Raw genomic sequence first — 18,571 nt, forward strand, 5'->3', positions numbered from 1 at the left:
GAAACCACTGAGAACCTTTTGATGCAAAACACAGAATGTATGAAAAGCAGCCAAGCACATGTGGACACATCACAGAGGCAGAGCCTGAAGGAAGCTGGAGAGCATGAGGAGCCGGCATCAGACCATCGGAATGTAGGCACTTTAATAAAAGTCCTTGTCCAGGCTGAAGCTCAGCACAATGGGTGCATGCGCTTCGTGATCCTGGGAGGTATGTGGGGCCACAGCAGCCTTTCTAGTTTATTTAACAGAGAGAGGGAGAGAGGGGGAGAGAGAGCGCAAAGGGGAAGGAAACACTTACTAAGCAACGAGACTAGGTGCCAGCCCTTGGGTAGAGCATTTCCTTTATGCTTCACCACATGTCATCCACACTTTGCCAATGAAGAAACAGGGGTTTATGGTCACAAAGCTTGCTCCTGGTGACCTTAAACCCAGGTCTAATTCAAATACTTTTTTATTGAGCACTTGCTTGTGCTAAGCCCTACCCAGATGCTGAAGGATTGAGCAACAAGCAAAACAAAGTCTGCTCTCATGAAAGCTTATGGCTTTGTGGGGAGTGAGGCAGCACACACAGATAATGTGACTTCAGCTAGTGACATAACTAAGGGGTATTAAAAAAGTAAAGCTGAGGGAGGTGATAGTGTAGGAGACAAGGTAAGTGGCAGGGTTCTCAGAGATCATTTAAAAGATAATTTTGAGGAGATACTTCGGCAGGGCTAAAGAAAAATGCATCGAGCGACTGTCTTGCCAAATCTTCAATGAAAGCCTCTGGAACTACCAGAAGCAGAAGCTACCATTCACATCCTGATTATCGGTAAGGAGACCCACAGGTGAAACGAACTACAGTGCTCGCCTAGTCATAACCCAAAGCAGTAGGTACGATGGTCATCAGACGGCAAATGTTTCCACATGAACTACTGGTTGTTCCGGGTGGTGGGCTGACCATATTAATTCTTAGATTCCCCCAGCACTGACACCAGTACCTGGCATAATAAATAGCTGCTGAGTATTTGAAGGAAGAAAGGAAAATATGTGAAAATGTCACCATCACGGAGTAAATCCCCTTTCAGGACAAGCGGCATCCTTTCACCCCACCCCACCCCATCGGCAGTCTTAATCACTAGAAGCAGGTGAGGGAAGTCAGATTAGCGTAAAGCCTTGAACAATACTGCACTAGGAAACAATTAGCATGTGCTGCCCCACTCCCCAGCCAGTGGTCAGAAAGCCCACCTCTAAGTCACAAGCTCTACTTCAAGAACATCGAATATCCAAATGATAACTAAAAATTAATAAGGAGTAATTATTTGGCTTCTTTAAATAAGGGTTCTGCTAAAGTAGCTACAAAGGCGACTTGCGGCACCCAGGGCCTGTTTTTTGTTTTTAGGGCCCCACCTGTGGCACATGCACGTTCCCCAATAGGGGTCGAATCGGAGCTATGGCAGCTACAGTTGCCGACCACAGCCACAGCCACTGGGATCCGAGCCAAATCTGCGACCTATACCACAGCTCATGACGACACCAGATCCTTAACCCACTGAGCGAGGCCAGGGATTGAACCCGCATCCTCATGGATGCCAGTCGGACTCGTTACCGCTGAGCCACAAAGGGAACTTCCCGGGTGCCTGTTTTAACTACTGCACCCACAGCACCAAGGTGAAGCTGCCGATTCTGTACTGAGTATTATGTCTCTCCCTAGACTCTCTCTTTGAGGGTAGGGACAAACGACATTCATCTGTGTGGCCTCAGGGCCTCGTCTAGTTTAATCGGCAGAAGGTTGATGATTATTCTGCGTCATAAAAATTAAATTTCTCCAAAGCTTTTCCGTCATCGGGCGGTTGGGGAGCTCGAGGCCCACCCCTCGCCGCTGCTATCCTCTGGGCCTGCCCACCCTCACGTACCACTCTTGCCATGTCTCTTGTGGGGTGAAGCGCTGCAAAGGCCTTAGAAGTCTGAGCTTCAACTTTTAGAAGTTTATTTTTAAAGGACTGTCCCAGTGGCGACAGAGAATAACAAATGGCCATTCAAAGCAGAACAACAGAGTTGAGTTTGTGCCATATACCGAAGATGCCAATGTTTCTTTTCTGGCACACAGATGGAAGGACTGGAAAACAGTTTAAAAATAAGTTACCACTTCGGATAGATAGGTGCTATCAATTTTTGTGATGTTTCGGTAATATCTTCAAAATGAATCTGTGACATTTCTTTCTGCGACAGAGTAACGCTGCGAACGTTAGTATCGTCGCACAAATAGACCCAGCATAAGGATACAGGGAGTGCAGGTGGGGAGCCTTTAGTGAGGATGTATTAATTCTCTCCTCTGCACACGCTGCCTCATTTTTAAAAAACCGCAACATGCGAGTTCGGATGTCCCTGGGTTTTTGCTCTTTCGAGCATTAGCCACATCGCTCAAGTTTTTAAAGCTTCGTTTCACACTGCCAACAGAAAGAACACGGCAACAACAAAAGGCACACGTTAAATACTATCCATCTGCACCCCTGATTTACTACTCATTTTTATTTGCTTCTGAATTGCCATGGCTTTGGTGTGCCCTAAGGATTGGCTCTGCAGGAACGGAGATCCAAAATGGCAGCTGAGCTTCTGAAACTCACCAGAGCCATAATGCCTAACATACGTGAAACCACGTCTTAATTTAGCTCACTTTTCAACCTGTCTAGGGGAGAAGACTATTTACAAAAACATTTCAAAGAATCAGATGGGCAGTCTGTTAATGTTCATTATATCATTCTTCTTCTTGCCTAAAAGAACAAGCACCCTGCCTCGGGTTCCTCTGCTCTGCAAACTGAATTAACCTGCTATTCACATGTTTACATAGTCCACGAAAACAAGCTAGTGGTAAAGCATGGAAAGCGTAGGTTTTTCTCTTCTTCTTAAGGCCAACTTAGGAAATGGGTGCTAAATGAATCAATCGTCTAAGAAGTAAAGCCCCAAAGAGGCGCTTTCATTTTCAGAAACAACAACAACAAAAATCAGAGCTCTAATTTTCCTTAGGTATACCACAAGGCTTCCTATCCCTACGGTAGTTTCTATGTCTTTTCCTTTAAATTCAAGCTGTAAAAAAAAATTTTTAAAGAGACACATTTGTTCCAGATTACCTCTTTAATGTGATGTTTCCAATCCCTCTTACACAAAAGCTAAACTTGTATCACCAAAAAAATTTATACTGAATTTAAACCATCACTTCTCTACTTATTTCCATTACGAACATAATAACATTAATTTTAGAAAGAATAATAAGATACTTGCTCTTTAGAGACAGAGAACTTTAATTATCTTTATGTATTCAAATGGGAAGTCTTTTTGTTAAATTAGCGTGAAAGTCCCCTCATCTACACACAATTGGCCCAAAGAAACAGGCCATTTTCAGCACAAGAGGCCAATCCATTTTAACAGTGAATAAAGCTTTTGAAAGCACTACACACCCTCTTCCAGACTGTCAAATTTTCAAAATAGTCCAGCACTTTTTCCATTTTTTTTAACACTTTCAGGCCCAGCAAGCATCTTATAATTAGATTAATTAAAAAAGGAAACAACAACAAAAAACCCCACTGCTCTTTCACATCAAAATTATTCCATTTATGCTTAATTAGCTGTAATCCAAGTCTACATATTTAATGATGGGGATATGACAATTCGATCCATTTGCATATTTTAAATGCCTTTTCTCAACTATACTTTGTAACAGATTTAGAAGACCAATCTCTTTCTCATGCCAATATGCTAAGACATAAACCAGGAGGATACAAATGGGGGGTGGGGGGGGAAGAAAACAAGGCCTCTGGGAGCCGGGATGTGCTGAGGGGGGTGGGGGCAATTTACCCGCCACATCACAAACTACAGTCCTTTCAGCCCACCAGACCCAGAAGCATTACATCACACCCTCACAATGATAGGGGGAGGTGGCTCTGAGAAAGCAAGTTTTCAGCCTTCTTCCCTCCCTGTTCCCAGGCTTTCTAGAATCCTGCACTAGGAGTAATGGAATTTAACTTCAGGGCACTGCACAGTTTCGGGGGTAACCAACCTCCATATACAGACAGCTACTTATTTGTGTGGCCCAAAATGATCACCTCACAATGGGTACGTGGCTAAAACCGGCAACTACACACACAGATGCTGATTTGCGCTGAAAAGCCCAGTTCATCTGTATAAAATCAAACAGAAACTGTGATCTTTGAGAAACGAAGACGACCAATCCGCGGGGAGAAACTGATAGAGAAATAACTCCTAATCGGGGTGAAGAGCTGTTCAGATCTTTAAAACACCATGTTTACACCAAGAGTCCTACCATTTGGTTCAAACCACGATCAAAATAAAAGCGCATCTGGCTGCACATTTGAGAACACACACAGAGACCCGGTGCCAGTGAGCGCGCGCGGTGAGAGGGGTGATCCACACATTGCTTGGGAGGTTTTCACGCAGGGGAATCTACAAACCCCAAACCTCCTGGTGTTCACTCGCCCCCAGCCTGATGTTTAAAACGTATCAAGTCTTATTTTAGGTTTTACATCTCTCTAAGAAGGATGGCCTAGCTTTAAAATTTTTTTTTAAAGAAAAGGGGAAAAAAAAAGAAAAAGGCTGTCCCATGGTGGTGCTTGCCCTCCCAGATCCTTTGTCGGCCTTAGCAGCCGAAAGAATGCAAACCCATTTATATTTATGCAAATTTTTGCAGCAGATTTAAGGGGGCAGGGAGAGGTCTGTGTATTTTAAAAAAACCTCTTTCTAAATATCAAATTTCCAATTACTCGCAGCTTCGTTTGTTTGCCAGACAGAAACGATGATGAAAATCTGCATATAAATTAAAAGTGCAATTAAATCGCTTCGAAATCAAATATTTTACCAAGGCTTTTCCATTTCTAAAATGCCGAACCAAAAGTACATCACGGATCTGATTTACACAGATTCACGAAATGTCTGAAGCCAGTCTCCATGCTAGACAAATGTCGATTTGCAACACCACTAGTGAAAACGGTTAGACAAGATCCATATAAATCAATTGGTTTTTAAAAAATTGAAAATATTTACCAACCTCATAAAGTGCAGCAGTGCTTAAATCCAGCAAATTGAGGCATACAAGGTAGAAATGGAAATGAAAAAAGGTCCAAAAAATGATTTCTTTTTGTCTATCTGTTTTTTTGTATTTTAAATATTCAGAAACCAGCAGAGACTCTGTCGGCCATTTTGGCTTGAACTAACTCTCACACTCACTCTCCCTCTTGCTCTCTCTCTCCCCCTCTGTCTCTAAAGGAAGCAGCTTTTTGTGACCTTCAAATAGAGGCGGATCATGTGACTTGGGTTAGGTTTGTCAATCAGGAAAGGGGAGGGAGCTGGGGAAATGAAGCTGCCTTAAAGGGAAAGCGGCCCTTTTCCACTCACTTTCATTTCTGAAACGCTGTTATCTCATACTCTCCACCTACACACGTGGAATGTGAAAGTGGCAACAGCATAAGGGTAACAGATGAACAAAATATAAAAACCTTTATTGGTTTATAGAAATATGCTCAGTTGCTAACGATTCTTGCAGATCCTGGAGCTTGGCTTGCCACAGTTACTTTCTGAATGTTTGGGCAAGCACAGGCTGGCAAACTGCTCTTTCAAGGGGGGCTTAAACAACACCTTACCCAAACAAGACTTTCATCTTTAAAGATTAGGGTGAAATATAGGGCACGACTGATCTCTAACAAGCACCTAAAACGCACAGGAAAAGACTGAAAGGAAATATACCAAAGTATAAACTGTGAATGCCAGCTCAGAGAGGTTAAGCAACTTATCCCAAATCACACAGCTAGAGAGCTGCAGAACAGTGACTGGTTTCCCATTTGAACTCCACATGGACCTTTTGGGGGCGTGTGTGTTTGGTATCTCCTTCACCTGCCCCAAATAAAAGCTAAGCTGCAACACAGCAAACTGGCAGGTCTGAATCACCTCTAATCTCCTCCCCCATGTGAGGAATAGCTCAGCTGCTGACCTGGAGTAAACACGAAATTGAAAACCTACCTGGCATCCCCCATGCCCAAGTCCCTTCTCACTCAGTGCATCTTGCTTTCTACCCACCAAAGAAAAGCACGCTGGGTTTGTGTCTCTAATCTCCAGGGGCGAAAAGGCTGTGTAACCTCTTTTTTTTTTTTGCTTTTTTTTAGGGCCGCACCCATGGCAAATAGAAGTTCCCACGCTAGAGGTGGAATCAGAGGTACAGCTGCCAGCCTATACCACAGCACACAGCAATGCTGAATCCAATCCGCATCTGTGGCCTACACTACAGCTCATGGCAACACAGGATCCTTAACCCACTGAGCGAGGCCGGGGATGGAACCCGCAACCTCATGGATCCTAGTTGGGTTCGTTAACTGCTGAGCCACAAAGGGAACTCCAAGACTGTGTAACCTCAGTTAGGCTTCGGTTTTCCCATCTGTGCAATGTAAGGACTGGACATCGCTGGATGATATCTCTGGTTCCTTTCAGCTCTAAAACTGTATTCAGCTTCTTTGTTTGAGCAGTTTTGTTTCATCTTACCCTTGCCATCTCAGAAACCTTACCCTGAGAAAGCTTTTCCTTGACACTCCCTGTCTAGACCAGGCCTTCCTGTTCAACAGTCCCGAAACATCCTCTACCACCTCCTCAGAGTGCTGGTCACAACCGCAGTTCATTATTTGTCAAAGAACTTGCTTACAGTTGTTTGTATGAAGACACACCACACACCACCTCTTTCTTCACTGCTGTGTGAGGCCCAACACCAAGCCCCCCACGGCAGGTGACTGACTGACTGACTGACTTCCATCTCCACTCAGAACGCTGGGCGGAAGAGGAGGACACGTGCCACTCAAACATGAGGAGTAACAGTCCCATCGTTTTCTGAAACTCATCTCCACCTACTTGTCTTAAGGACTGCCTGAGGAAATAGAGTAACTAAAATGATAGAAAGCGGGCACAAGTGCCCTGTGACTCTCAGAGTCCGTCCGTCTCTAAAGCCAGAAAGGGTCAGAATCCACAGTGTGCTTCTCCCAGACGAACGTAATCCGACATGCCAGCCGGCAGAGAAAGGATGGATTCTGCAGGCCCAGCATTCCTTGAAAAGGAGCCTATGAACCCTTCTAAATCCCGCACGTTGCCATCCTGGCTCCTGGGTCTTTGTGCAGGCTCCCTCCTTCGCTTCTTCCACTCTGACAGCCAAAGAGGAAAGGAGCTGTTGCGGGGCAGGCAGAGGCCAATGCCTAGACGATCTGGCAGCTTGAATATTTATGGCATAAATGCTTCCACTGTCCTCCCACGGGCCCAAAGGGAGCAGGGGCCAGGACCTGGACTGACAATTGAGATGTAGGCAAAAGCAGGAAACTCCTCAGATGGAAATTTTGAATATTTAGTCTATTTTTATCCCTCCAATACCTTCCAGATGAGTTACGGGAAGCTAACTTACGTGGGACATGCACAACATGTTAAAACGCATGGAGACTGTACAGCTGCCTTTTTTAACTTGTGACAGACACGATTTCTTTATGAGACTGAATTTGGCTAAGTCTCCCTTTCTCAATGTAGAACATTATTGTACCAACGTGTTTATGTGTTACCTTTTAAGTGTTAAACAGCAAGCTGCACAAAAAGTCGAGAAACATAAACACATTTGAAAGAAAAATATTAGTTCTATTTTCAAATAATGTGATCAATATTTTCCTTCAAGCTCCAGGCATCTTTTTCTGGGTGAGATACCTCTTAACTTTAAGCAATCAGTCCAACTGTTCATCTGAAAGAAGGAAGTGCAATAAATGCACTATTTCCCCTGTATTTCCAGGCATTCTGGACTCTGCGATATATTTATTGTACTTTTTAAATATTAATAATTAGTGGTTTTATTTTTAAGATTTAAATTTTTTTTCCGCTTTTTATGGCTGTACCTGTGGCAAATGGAGGTTCCCAGGCTTAGCGGAGGATCGGAGCTATAGCTGCCAGTCCACGCCACAACCACAGCAATGCTGGTTCAAAGCTGCGTCTGCAACCTACACCACAGCTCACCACAACGCTGGATTCTTAACCCACTGAACAAGGCCAGGAATCAAACCCGTGTCCTCATGGATACTAGTCGGGCTTTCAACCCCGAGTCACAATGAGAACTCCTAGACAGTGTTTTTAAATTATATTATTGGGAGTTCCCATTGTGGCTCAACAGAAAGGAACCCAACTGTGTCAGATGCACAAAGAATTAGTCACTGAAACTACGTCAGCTATGTGTTTTTCTGAGTGAATGCTACCAAACTTCTACCAAATAGATAATTACCACATTATCCCTACTGTTCCAGAATCTTCGGAGATAGAAGCCACAACAAAAAAAATGCAGTCTGTACCCATGAAATATAGGAAGGCCAGTCACCTCTTTCAAAAACAAGATGCCACACTCTGCACTTACCATTCATTCACGGACTCCAGAACCATTTTTTGAGCATCTACTATGTATTAAGATACTATGCTAGAACCAAGCCCAGGAGCGTACAAAGAGGATCTTAACACCTTGAAGGATAGATTCATGCAAAGACATAATTAAAATATAGCATGGTAAGTGTCATAATTAAAGTATAAATAGAGATAAAAGATAGCTATGCTATAGGGATACAAAGAACTGACTGCTGAGAGTCAGAAAAAGGTTCACAAGGGAGGGGAGATTGTAAACCGAGTCTTAAAGCGTGAGTAGGAGTTCGCCTTGCGGAGAACAAAGGAAAAGCAAAGGCTTCTCTCCGTCTTATCAACTTCAGTGCTACCAATGACAGCAACAAGGAAAGCCAACCAGAAAACATACAAATGTAAGTGCTAAGCTGTTCAGGATCTTAACCCCAACAAAGTCAGAAGTAGAAAGAGGAGCCAAAACTACACTGGAATCTCTAAGGCAACTAGAATCCAAAATCTTTGGAGAATGTTAGCATTTACGCTTTTATTACACATTTATATATTAGAATGCTAGCAGACCTTTAAGGAACATTAAAAAAAAATTCTTGGCATTCCCTTGTGGTACAGTGGGTTAAGGGTCTGGCAGCAACGCAGGTCACTGCTGTGGCTCAGAACTGATCGCTGGTCCGGGAACTTCTACATGCCACGGGCGTGGCGAAAACAACAACAAAAAAACCCTTAAATTCTTTTTGTCTTTTCAGGGCCACACCCACGGCACATGGAGGTTCCCAGGTTAGGGGCTGAATCAGAGTTGTAGCTGGCAGCCTACGCCACAACCACAGCAACACTAGATCTGAGCCACGTCTGCGACCTACACCACAGCTCACGGCAACGCCAGATCCTCACCACTGAGAGAGGCCAGGGATGGAACCTGTGTCCTCATGGATACTAGTCTGATTCGTTTTGCTGAGCCACAAGGGCAACTCCTTAAATTCTTAAACCAAACCTCAAAAGTCAAATTTGCATTTGGAGATGCCATCCCTGACACTCTGGTTTGAGTCCAGTGTCTTCCCCTGTGCTTCCTGGCACCCTGTATATACCTCGATGGTAGCAGCTTTGAGCCCTGTTAGTAATGCTACCCACTTACTTGGTGCTTGCTCCTTCAAACCATGAGCTTTTTTTTTTCTTTTTTTTTCTATTTTAGATCTGCACTCTGCATATGGAGGTTCCCAGGCTAGAGGTCCAATCGGAGCTACAGCTGCCAGCCTACACCACAGCCACAGCAATGTGGGATCCGACCCGAGTCTGTGACCTACACCATAGCACACGGCAACGCCGGATCCTTAACCCACTGAGCGAGGGCAGGGACCGAACCCGCAACCTCATGGTTCCTAGTCGGATTCGTTAACCACTGAGCCACTACGGGAATTCCTATTTGTCAAGTTTTTAAAAGTTGCCATTTTCTATGATTACTTTCCTCACTGTAAGTAAATATTCACTTTGGTACCTAGTTATGTATTTCAAATGAAATTTCTTTTTCTTAAAGAGTAGTCCCACAAAACCTAGATCTGCTCCTGGTCAGAAAGATGGGTCTCTTTGCCTGAACCGGGGCATCTGAGGGGGAAGGAATACCTGGAAGACCTTAGGGAGAGACACTGGGCGGGAGCAGGAGGAGCCTTTAAACAGCACGCAAGTAGGCTAAAGGTATCTCACAGAGGCTCTCGGAAACAGAGAGTTCAGATGTGGAGAGAAAAGTCTTTTTTTTTTTTTTTTCTCCAAAATAATAATCAACTGGCTTATAGGTAGGGACACTTTGGGAGAAGAATCGTGATAAAAGCGTGTCAGTTGGGGAGTTCCCACTGTGGCACAACGGGATCGGTGATATCCTGGGATTGCTGGGACACAGGTTCCATTCCTGGCCCAGGGCAGTGGATCTGGCATTGTCACAGCTGCAGCTTAGGTTGCAACTGCAGGTCCAATCTGATCCCTGGCCTGGGAATTCCATACATTGCAGGACGGCCGAAAGAGAAAAAAAAATTGCGTCAGTTGGAATATATTTAAGAAAGCAGTATATTTAAGAGTATATACTTATATATTTAAGAGTATATAAGCAGTATATTTAAGAGTTAAGAATGTATTTAAGAGTTCCCTGGTGGCCCAGTGGTTAAGAATTGGTGTTTTCAATGCTGTGGCCCAGGATCAGTCCTGGTCTGGAAACTGAGATCCCACGTCAAGCCTCAAGCTGCTGTATGCCACAGCCAAAAGGGGAGAAAAACAAAAAAAAAAAGCACTGAGTATACAGTCAAACATGACAGGTTATCAATTCACTTTTCCTCTGCTCCTGGAGTTAGGATTTTTAGTCACCCCACCTCAAAGTGAGTGTGGACAACAGGGATTGTAACAGTCCGTGGGAACTACTGACCTCTTCATTTATTCAATATACACTTAGTGATGCCTTCTGGTGCCACTGGCAGTGACCACGTTGGCCAAAGCCTCTGTTCTCGTAGAGCTGATGACAGAGCGTAAAGCCATAACCCGAACCTGCACTGCCTGCCTCCTCTTCACCATGGTCTCCCCGTCAGCTTCTACCCAAACTTTAGTTCGCAGAGATTCCGCGGGCATCGAGCGGCAGAGCTCGGGGCAGAACTTGCGTTCTGGCCCTCCAGCGATCACAGAATTTGAGTTCTTTTCGTGACACCACCGGAGATTCTTGCTGAACATGCATTTCTTTCTTTATGTTTACATAAGACTCTGTATTTCAAAACAATCTATAACTACCCAAAAACAGTAACATCGCCCAAAAAAGCAGCCTTAAAACATCGATTTCAAGGAACTGGGCAAATACATCAACCTTCAAGTCATGTTTTTCTATAAAGGCATATTATTTGTTCATAAGTAAAATATAAGCTAAATAAAAACGAATTTTATTAAATAGCTGTATTTTGCTGAGAGTGGCATGATCTACCCTAGTCACTGTCATTTAAAATCATCACCTAACCTACAACAGCAATCAGTAGTCATTTTCAATTATGAAACACAGGAAAAACCTCATAAAATAGAATTCAGAACTTAGACATTTTCAAAGAATTAATTTTTAAGTAAGTTCAATGCAAATTAGAAAATTAATTAGCAACTGAAAGTTTCCAAAACACCTGATACAAAATGTTTGTGGGTATACTAAAATTACCAGCAGCAAAAATTCCCTGAGCATATCGATCTACTGAACCTCTTTGTGGCATTTTCAAAATACCAATAAACTTAAATATAAAATTCATTTCCTTTCTCCCCAAAACATCTGAAAAAACTATATAGAAACCCAACTATTTTTCTGATGTCCAGCTGACTGCTGTGTAATAATGACTGCATTTACGGAGAGTCCGATTTGGTACATCTTAATAAGTTTATTTTAACACGTACATATTTTAAAGGCCCCAAGTAGGGGAGGAAAGGCTGGTGAAAAACTGATGGTAGAAAGCAAAGTAAAAACCAACCAACCAACCAAAAAAAAAAAAAGACAGACAAAAAAAACCTTTCCTATGGCCAAATACAAGGGTTATATTTTGAAGATAATTATCCATAAAATGAGTGATTTGAGAATATTTTCATTTTCTCTGTATCTAGGAAATGCTATAGAGTTTCTCAAAACTTTTAAGTAAGCACCAAAAGAATGATTTCCAGGAGCTCCCACTGTGGAGCAACGGGATTGGTGGCATCTCAGGAGTGCTGGGACACGGGTTTGATTCCTGGCCTGGCACAGTGGGTTAAGGATCCGGCCTTGCCACAGCTTTGGCTTAGGCTGAGACTGAAACTCAGATCTGATCCCTGGCCTGAAAGTTCCACATGCTGCGGAGCAGTCAAAAGAGAAAACAAAAGAATGGTTCCCCAAGAGTTTAGTGTTAAATTGGGTGGTCAGATATAAAACAAGGAAAGAATAAACTTTTAAAAGTTGTACTGCAGTATAAGATGAATGTGAGGAAGACAGAGCTGTTGGTGAAGGAGTAGAAGCAGAGGGGAGTTCCTGTCCTGACTCAGTGGTTAACAAATCTCTCTAGCATCCATGAGGACACAGGTTCTATCCCTGAGCCTTGCTCAGTGGGTTAAGGATACAGCGTTGCTGTGAGCTGTGGTGTAGGCCACAGACGTGGCTTGGATCCTGTGTTGCTGTGGCTGTGGTGCAGGGTGGCAGCCACAGCTCCAAGCTGACCCCTAGCCTGGGAACTTCCATATACTGCAGGTGTGGCCCTAAAAAAAAAAAAAAAAAGGAGTGGAAGCAGAAATAAAGATAAGGAATTAATAGTTAATAATTCAGAAAAGTTAAAAGGCCATTTTATAACTAGACATTTAAGCTGGGAAGAATGTAATTAGTAAGAAGAGAATTAATCAAGACATTGAGACATTTCAAAAAACAGCACCTCAAGACATTTCAAAAAGCCACGTTACACCACACTGAGGTAAGAAGGGTAGTGCCGACCCCCTACACTATATTCTTCTTTCTGAATCAATATAAAACTATCATCAACACTTCGATTTCCCTACATGGAGACCATGCAAGAACAGAATCTTCCTTAGAAAGAGAAATAAAAAAAGGGAGCACCTCAAGAGAGCAGAGATACAGAAACTGATGTGATTAATTACACTAACAATTCCTAAAAGGGGGGTAGTACCTATAAAGCACATTATTAAATGTGATTTTTTGGTTTTTAATTTTTTTTTTCTTTGTCTTTTTGCTATTTCTTGGGCCGCTCCTGCGGCATATGGAGGTTCCCAGGCTAGGGGTCTAATCGGAGCTGTAGCCACCGGCCTACGCCAGAGCCACAGCAACGCGGGATCCGAGCCGCGTCTGCAACCTACACCACAGTTCACGGCAACGCCGGATCCTTAACCCACTGAGCAAGGGCAGGGACCGAACCCGCAACCTCATGGTTCCTAGTCGGATTCGTTAACCACTGCGCCACGACCACGGCAACGCCGGTTTTTAAATTTTTAATATGACATTTCATACAACATATATAAAAAATTATCATTTCAACATAAAATCAATATTAAAGTTATTAATTTGGGGGGGGGCCATGCCCATGGCATGTGGAAGTTTCTGGGCCAGGGATTGAACCTGCATCACAGCAGTGACCCAAGCCACTGCAGTGACAACGCTGGATCCTTAACCTGCTGCACCACAAGCGAACTCCTAAAAGTTATCAATTTTACATTCTTCTTTGGGGGCACATAGTCTTTGAAATCCAGGCTATGTTTTACATTTAAAGTATATTTCAGGAGTTCCCATCATGGCTCAGTGGCTAATGAATCTGACCAGCATCCATGAGGCCACAGGTTTGATCCCTGGCCTTGCTCAGTGGGCTAAGGATCCGGCATTGCCGTGAACTGTGGTGTAGGTTGCAGACACGGCTCAGATCCCACGTTGCTGTGGCTCTGGCGTAGGCCGGTGGCTACAGCTCTGATTAGACCCCGACCCTGGGAACCTCCATATGCCACAGGTGCGGCCCTAAAAAGAATTAAAAAAAAAAAAAAAGTACATTTCATTTTGGCTAATTCTTCTTACTGTGGTTAAAAAAAAATTCACAACATTAAACATCTTAACTATTTTCAAGTGTAAAGTTCAGGAGTGTAAGTATATTTGCTTTGTTTTGCAATAGATCACTAGAATGTTGTCATCTTGGACTCTATATCCATTAAATACTAATTCCCTTTCTCTCTCCCTCTAGCCCTTGGCAGCCACCTTTCTACTTTCTATTTCCACAATTTCAGCTACATTAGAGACCTCATATGGGTGGACTCATATAGCACTTGTCCTTTGTGACTGGCTTACTTGCTTAGCATAATGTCTTTGAAGTTCATCCCTATTGTAGCAAGTAACAAGATTTCCTTCTTTTTTAAGGCTTCATAATATTCCATTGTATGTATGTATATACCACATTTTCTTTATCCATTCAATGGACATTTGAGCTGCTTCCACTTCTTGTCTATATGAATAATGCTGCAATGAATACGGGAGTGTGAACATCTCTTCCAGATTTTGCTTTGAGAGATTTGTTTTTAATGATGACCTTTCATAAAATGAACCAAAAGAATTAAGAAATCAACAAAAATTTAGTAGAAAAAACTGAATAAAATAATTTAAAAACAAATATCTTTTGAGACTAGGCATGACATTTCAGCATGGAAATTTAAAGCTTAGACTTGTTTGTAATCTATATTAAAAAAATTTTTTTAAAGGAAGAAATGACAAGTCAAACTCATGAGTACACCAAAACTGATATTTAACTTTAAAACAATTTACCAGTAATGATATGCCCACAAATACTTAGATCATGATTTGTATCATAAATAAAAGCAAATCAAAATCCTGCCTGGGTAGAAACATTTTATCTGAAATGAGCTTCCAATAAGCATCATCAAATATAATCTATGAACAAGTATCTGCTTGTGCTGCTTTTTTTTTTTTTTTTTTGCTTTTTAGGGTGGCACCCGTGGCACATGGAGGTTCCCAGGCTAGGGGTTGAATCGGATCTACCTGGAGGCCTACACCACAGCCACAGCAACGCAGGACCTGAGCCACGTCTGCAACCTGCACCACAGCTCACAGTAACGCCAGATGCTTAACCCACTGAGCGAAGGCCAGGGATTGAACCCGAAACGTCATGGTTTCTAGTAGGATTCCTTTCCACTGCGCCACGACGGGAACTTCTGTGCTGCATTTTGAAAAGCTATAAGCGTTTCATATTTACCCCTGTGTTAAACACGTGATTAATACTGTGTGAGTTTAGTGTATAATTACATGGCAATAAACCTGGTTTGTCTTATTTATTCCAATAGCTTATAAAGTGAGTATCTTCATTAAATAAACCTCATTAAAAAGCAACAATATTACAACATACAGAAAACAAATGTTTAAAGCTATACACTCTACCAAAACTTATTCACACATACACCAGAAATCAGCAAAACCAATCTAAACATTAACAGTTTAGCAGAAATATTTGTCAATATCAAAAGTGAATTACCTTTTGTGAAAGCTTTCTACATGCATAGCTACCTTAATCTGCCCCTTAACAGAACTTACTCCACTGAAATAAGTATCACAGAGATAAAATAATTTTTTCAAGACCTCTGGAACCTATGGTAAAAATGTTAAATGGTGAAATGAAAGTGGCACAGATGAGTGAACAGAAATAATTTTAGACCTAAACCCTCCTAGACTTTGCTCTGTGACCTTGGAGTGTGTTATATTATACCTGTGCTCCATCTGCCTCCATAAATGAAACCGGCCATCCATCAAAACTAATACCAGTGAATGTGGGCCACTTTAGTAACCAATTAAGGAAAAAATTAAGTTCGGTCTCTGCCTTACACCATACACAAAAATGAGTACCAGTTCAATTAAAGGCCTAAATGTGAAAAATACAACAGAAAAACAAAGGCGAGGTCAGCACGCGAGGTAGACTTCTCGCGGCAAGCACAAACCATAACGTTCATAAAGACAGATTTTACTACATAAACATTTAAATGGTTTATTAGTATGAAAGATACCACAATGTCAAAAGATAAGACCTGAGGGAAAATATTTAAAACATCTCAAAAGACAGAGGTTAACACCTATACTTTTATAAAGGGTTCCTACGAGAACAAACAACCCAGTGCAAAAGTAGGAATCATACGTAAATAGAGTGGTGGTACATGAAATAAAAATCAATGGCCAAAACACTAACAAAAGATATTCCATTTTATTAGTAAGCAGAAAAGTGCAAATTAAAATATTAGAGTGGCAAAAACTCAAAGACAAATAATTTTATTGTTACCAAAGGTGTGGAGGACGGGGTGCTCTCATTCACTGCTGATAGAAATGAACACTGGTAGACTTTTTTTTTTTTTTTTTTTTAATGGGCACACCCTTGGCATATGGAAGTTCTGGGACCAGGGACTGAATCCAAGCTGCAATCCTGACCTATGCCGGAGGTGCAGCAATGCTGAATCCTTTAACCCACTGCGCTGAGCCGGGGATCAAACCCACTTTTCTGCAGCGATCCGAGCCACTGCAATCAGATTTTTAACCCACTGTGCCACAGTGGGGACTCCTGACATAGCTCTTTTGAAAGGTAATTTGATAGCAGTGATCTCCTTGTAGAAAAAAAATAGGTCCTTGAGCCAAATGGCAAACAGATCCATGTCTAGAAACCTATTCTACAGAAATACACCTATGTATAAAGACATAAGAATGAAGATGTTCAATAAAGTATTGTTTATAATAATCAAAGAAGTGAAGGCCACCAAAATATTTATTAGAGAAGAATGACTACAGTATATCCGTTCAACAGACTGTGAAAGATGTCAGATTAAAAAACTAAGTCTCAGAAGAGCTATGTGAGAAAAAAATCTAGTTGTTTTTTCTAAATATACAGAAAATATTTAAGAAGATTAGGAGAGGAAGGAGGGTAAGAGAAGAGTCTTGTTTTTATTTCTAAATCCACACTTAACGCTTTGAATGTTTTATGACAGCCATGTATTACTTTTTATAATTCAAAAATAAAAGGATGAATGGGAATTTCGTAAGTCATTCAGCAATGTGTCACTCACAGGATCTAGACTGGAGTATTCAGTGCCTAGATCCTACCCTCCAGGAGTCAATCATCCTTTGCTAATTGCAGTTCTGAGACACAAAAAGTGAAAAATAAAAATTTCTTTCGACCTTTTTATTTCTATTGCCTCAAACAAAAGAACACAGCACCTTTGCTCCCCACTCCCACAGAAGAAGACGTGGGCAGGCCTGTGGGAGGAAGGCCCAGCAAGAAGGTTCACTTCTGCTTTAGCATTTCTTTTTTTTTTTAATTTATTTTTTATTGTCTTCTTTATCATTTCAATATATGAGAGCAGACGGAGCCCAGAAAAACAAAACAAAAGAAAAGGTTCATCTGTGAAAAGGTAGAGACTTGTGTAAGTAGAACAATCAAGGGAGAATGGTAAGGACACAACCCATGACGTTTTCAAGGCTGTCTGAAGCTCTCTAGAAGAAGTACAGTTTGTATAACATAAAACTTGTGGGAGAATCTGTCCCAGCAATGTTTCCTGAATACCTAAAGAAGCTGATTCAGGAGAGAGGTTAGTGGAGCAGGTTTTTAAAGATAAAGACTGGTTTGTGTGGGAAATGGATACCCTTCAGAGAACAGAACCTTCATCTGTGCTTTAAAGAGGCTTAATGCCATTTTCATTGTTTCCCCAACTCACTCTTATCCTTGAGACTTTGATCTTGACAGCTGCAGTTTTGCCACAATACTTTTCAGGAACATAACTCGCAGAGTTGGCAAAGAATTTGGGTTCAAGAGGTATTATAAAACACTTTAAAGTCAGTAAGATCCGGATTCAAATCGTAACTTCGATTTTAAGTTGCATTACCATGGGCAAGTTACCGACTCCAATATCTGAGTAGGCTGAAGACACTGTAAGGGGTGGAAATAACATACACAGCATCTAAGCCAAGTACTTAGTGCACAGAAAACCCTTCTCAAATGGGAGCTATGATTTTCACATACCTTTGACCTGAGTGTCGGAGTGGGGAAGTGGGTAGGGGGGCAGGGCACCTGAAGAGTTCCTGTAATTCTACTGGGACTAGATGTTTGGCTTTCTCGTTTGCTAAAGATGAATTGATTTCATCCACCCATGCAGAATATAAGTCCATTTGACAGAATACAGCAAAGTTAGGATTTATATTGTAAGCTATTTTTAAAACTGCCTGGTTAGCAAATTAAACCAGCTGTGAAAATATCCTGGTTTCCATTCACAACAAATACAAGACAAACATTCTCCTTTAATGAACCTGGCCTCGTGGCAGGCAGCGCAGCATATTCTGCATAATTTATCCCTACGAGTTTCAGAGACGTAATTTCTGTAAGACCCAAACTAAATTATTTTCTAGGAAAAAACAAAGATGAGAGAAAAAAGTTTCTCTCTACAAACTTTTAGTAAATTCCATGAATCACTGTCCCATTCAACTTAGAAGACTACTGTCTGAATAAAAAAAAATAGTAGCTGGGTCAGTACTTAACGCCACTCTTAACTGTTTTTCCTTTAAAAGGGCATATGAAACACCAGTCTGCTCTGCAATATAATTTTTCAAGTTCTGTGACAGAGAGAGGAAAAAATCTACTCACTGCCACCAAAAAGCTACCCAGAGGAT

General features: G+C 41.9%; 1 protein-coding gene across 5 annotated transcripts in view; it reads right to left on the minus strand.

The window, feature by feature from the left end:
- The window catches only part of TNRC6B (trinucleotide repeat containing adaptor 6B), a 246,590-nt gene that overhangs the window by 131,356 nt on the left and 96,663 nt on the right, over nucleotides 1-18,571 (minus strand). The window contains exon 1 of one of the 5 annotated variants that reach the window (XM_047786190.1): nucleotides 5,042-6,154. The exons of the other annotated variants lie outside the window; for them this stretch is intronic. Within the exon in view, the coding sequence (XP_047642146.1) occupies nucleotides 5,042-5,046 (5 nt within the window). The 5' untranslated portion in view covers nucleotides 5,047-6,154. Of the gene's footprint in view, nucleotides 1-5,041; nucleotides 6,155-18,571 lie in introns of those variants that run through there. 5 annotated transcript variants of the gene reach the window in all.

This window comes from Phacochoerus africanus, chromosome 7 (genome assembly GCF_016906955.1).
Source record: "Phacochoerus africanus isolate WHEZ1 chromosome 7, ROS_Pafr_v1, whole genome shotgun sequence".
Taxonomy (NCBI): Eukaryota; Metazoa; Chordata; class Mammalia; order Artiodactyla; family Suidae; genus Phacochoerus; species Phacochoerus africanus.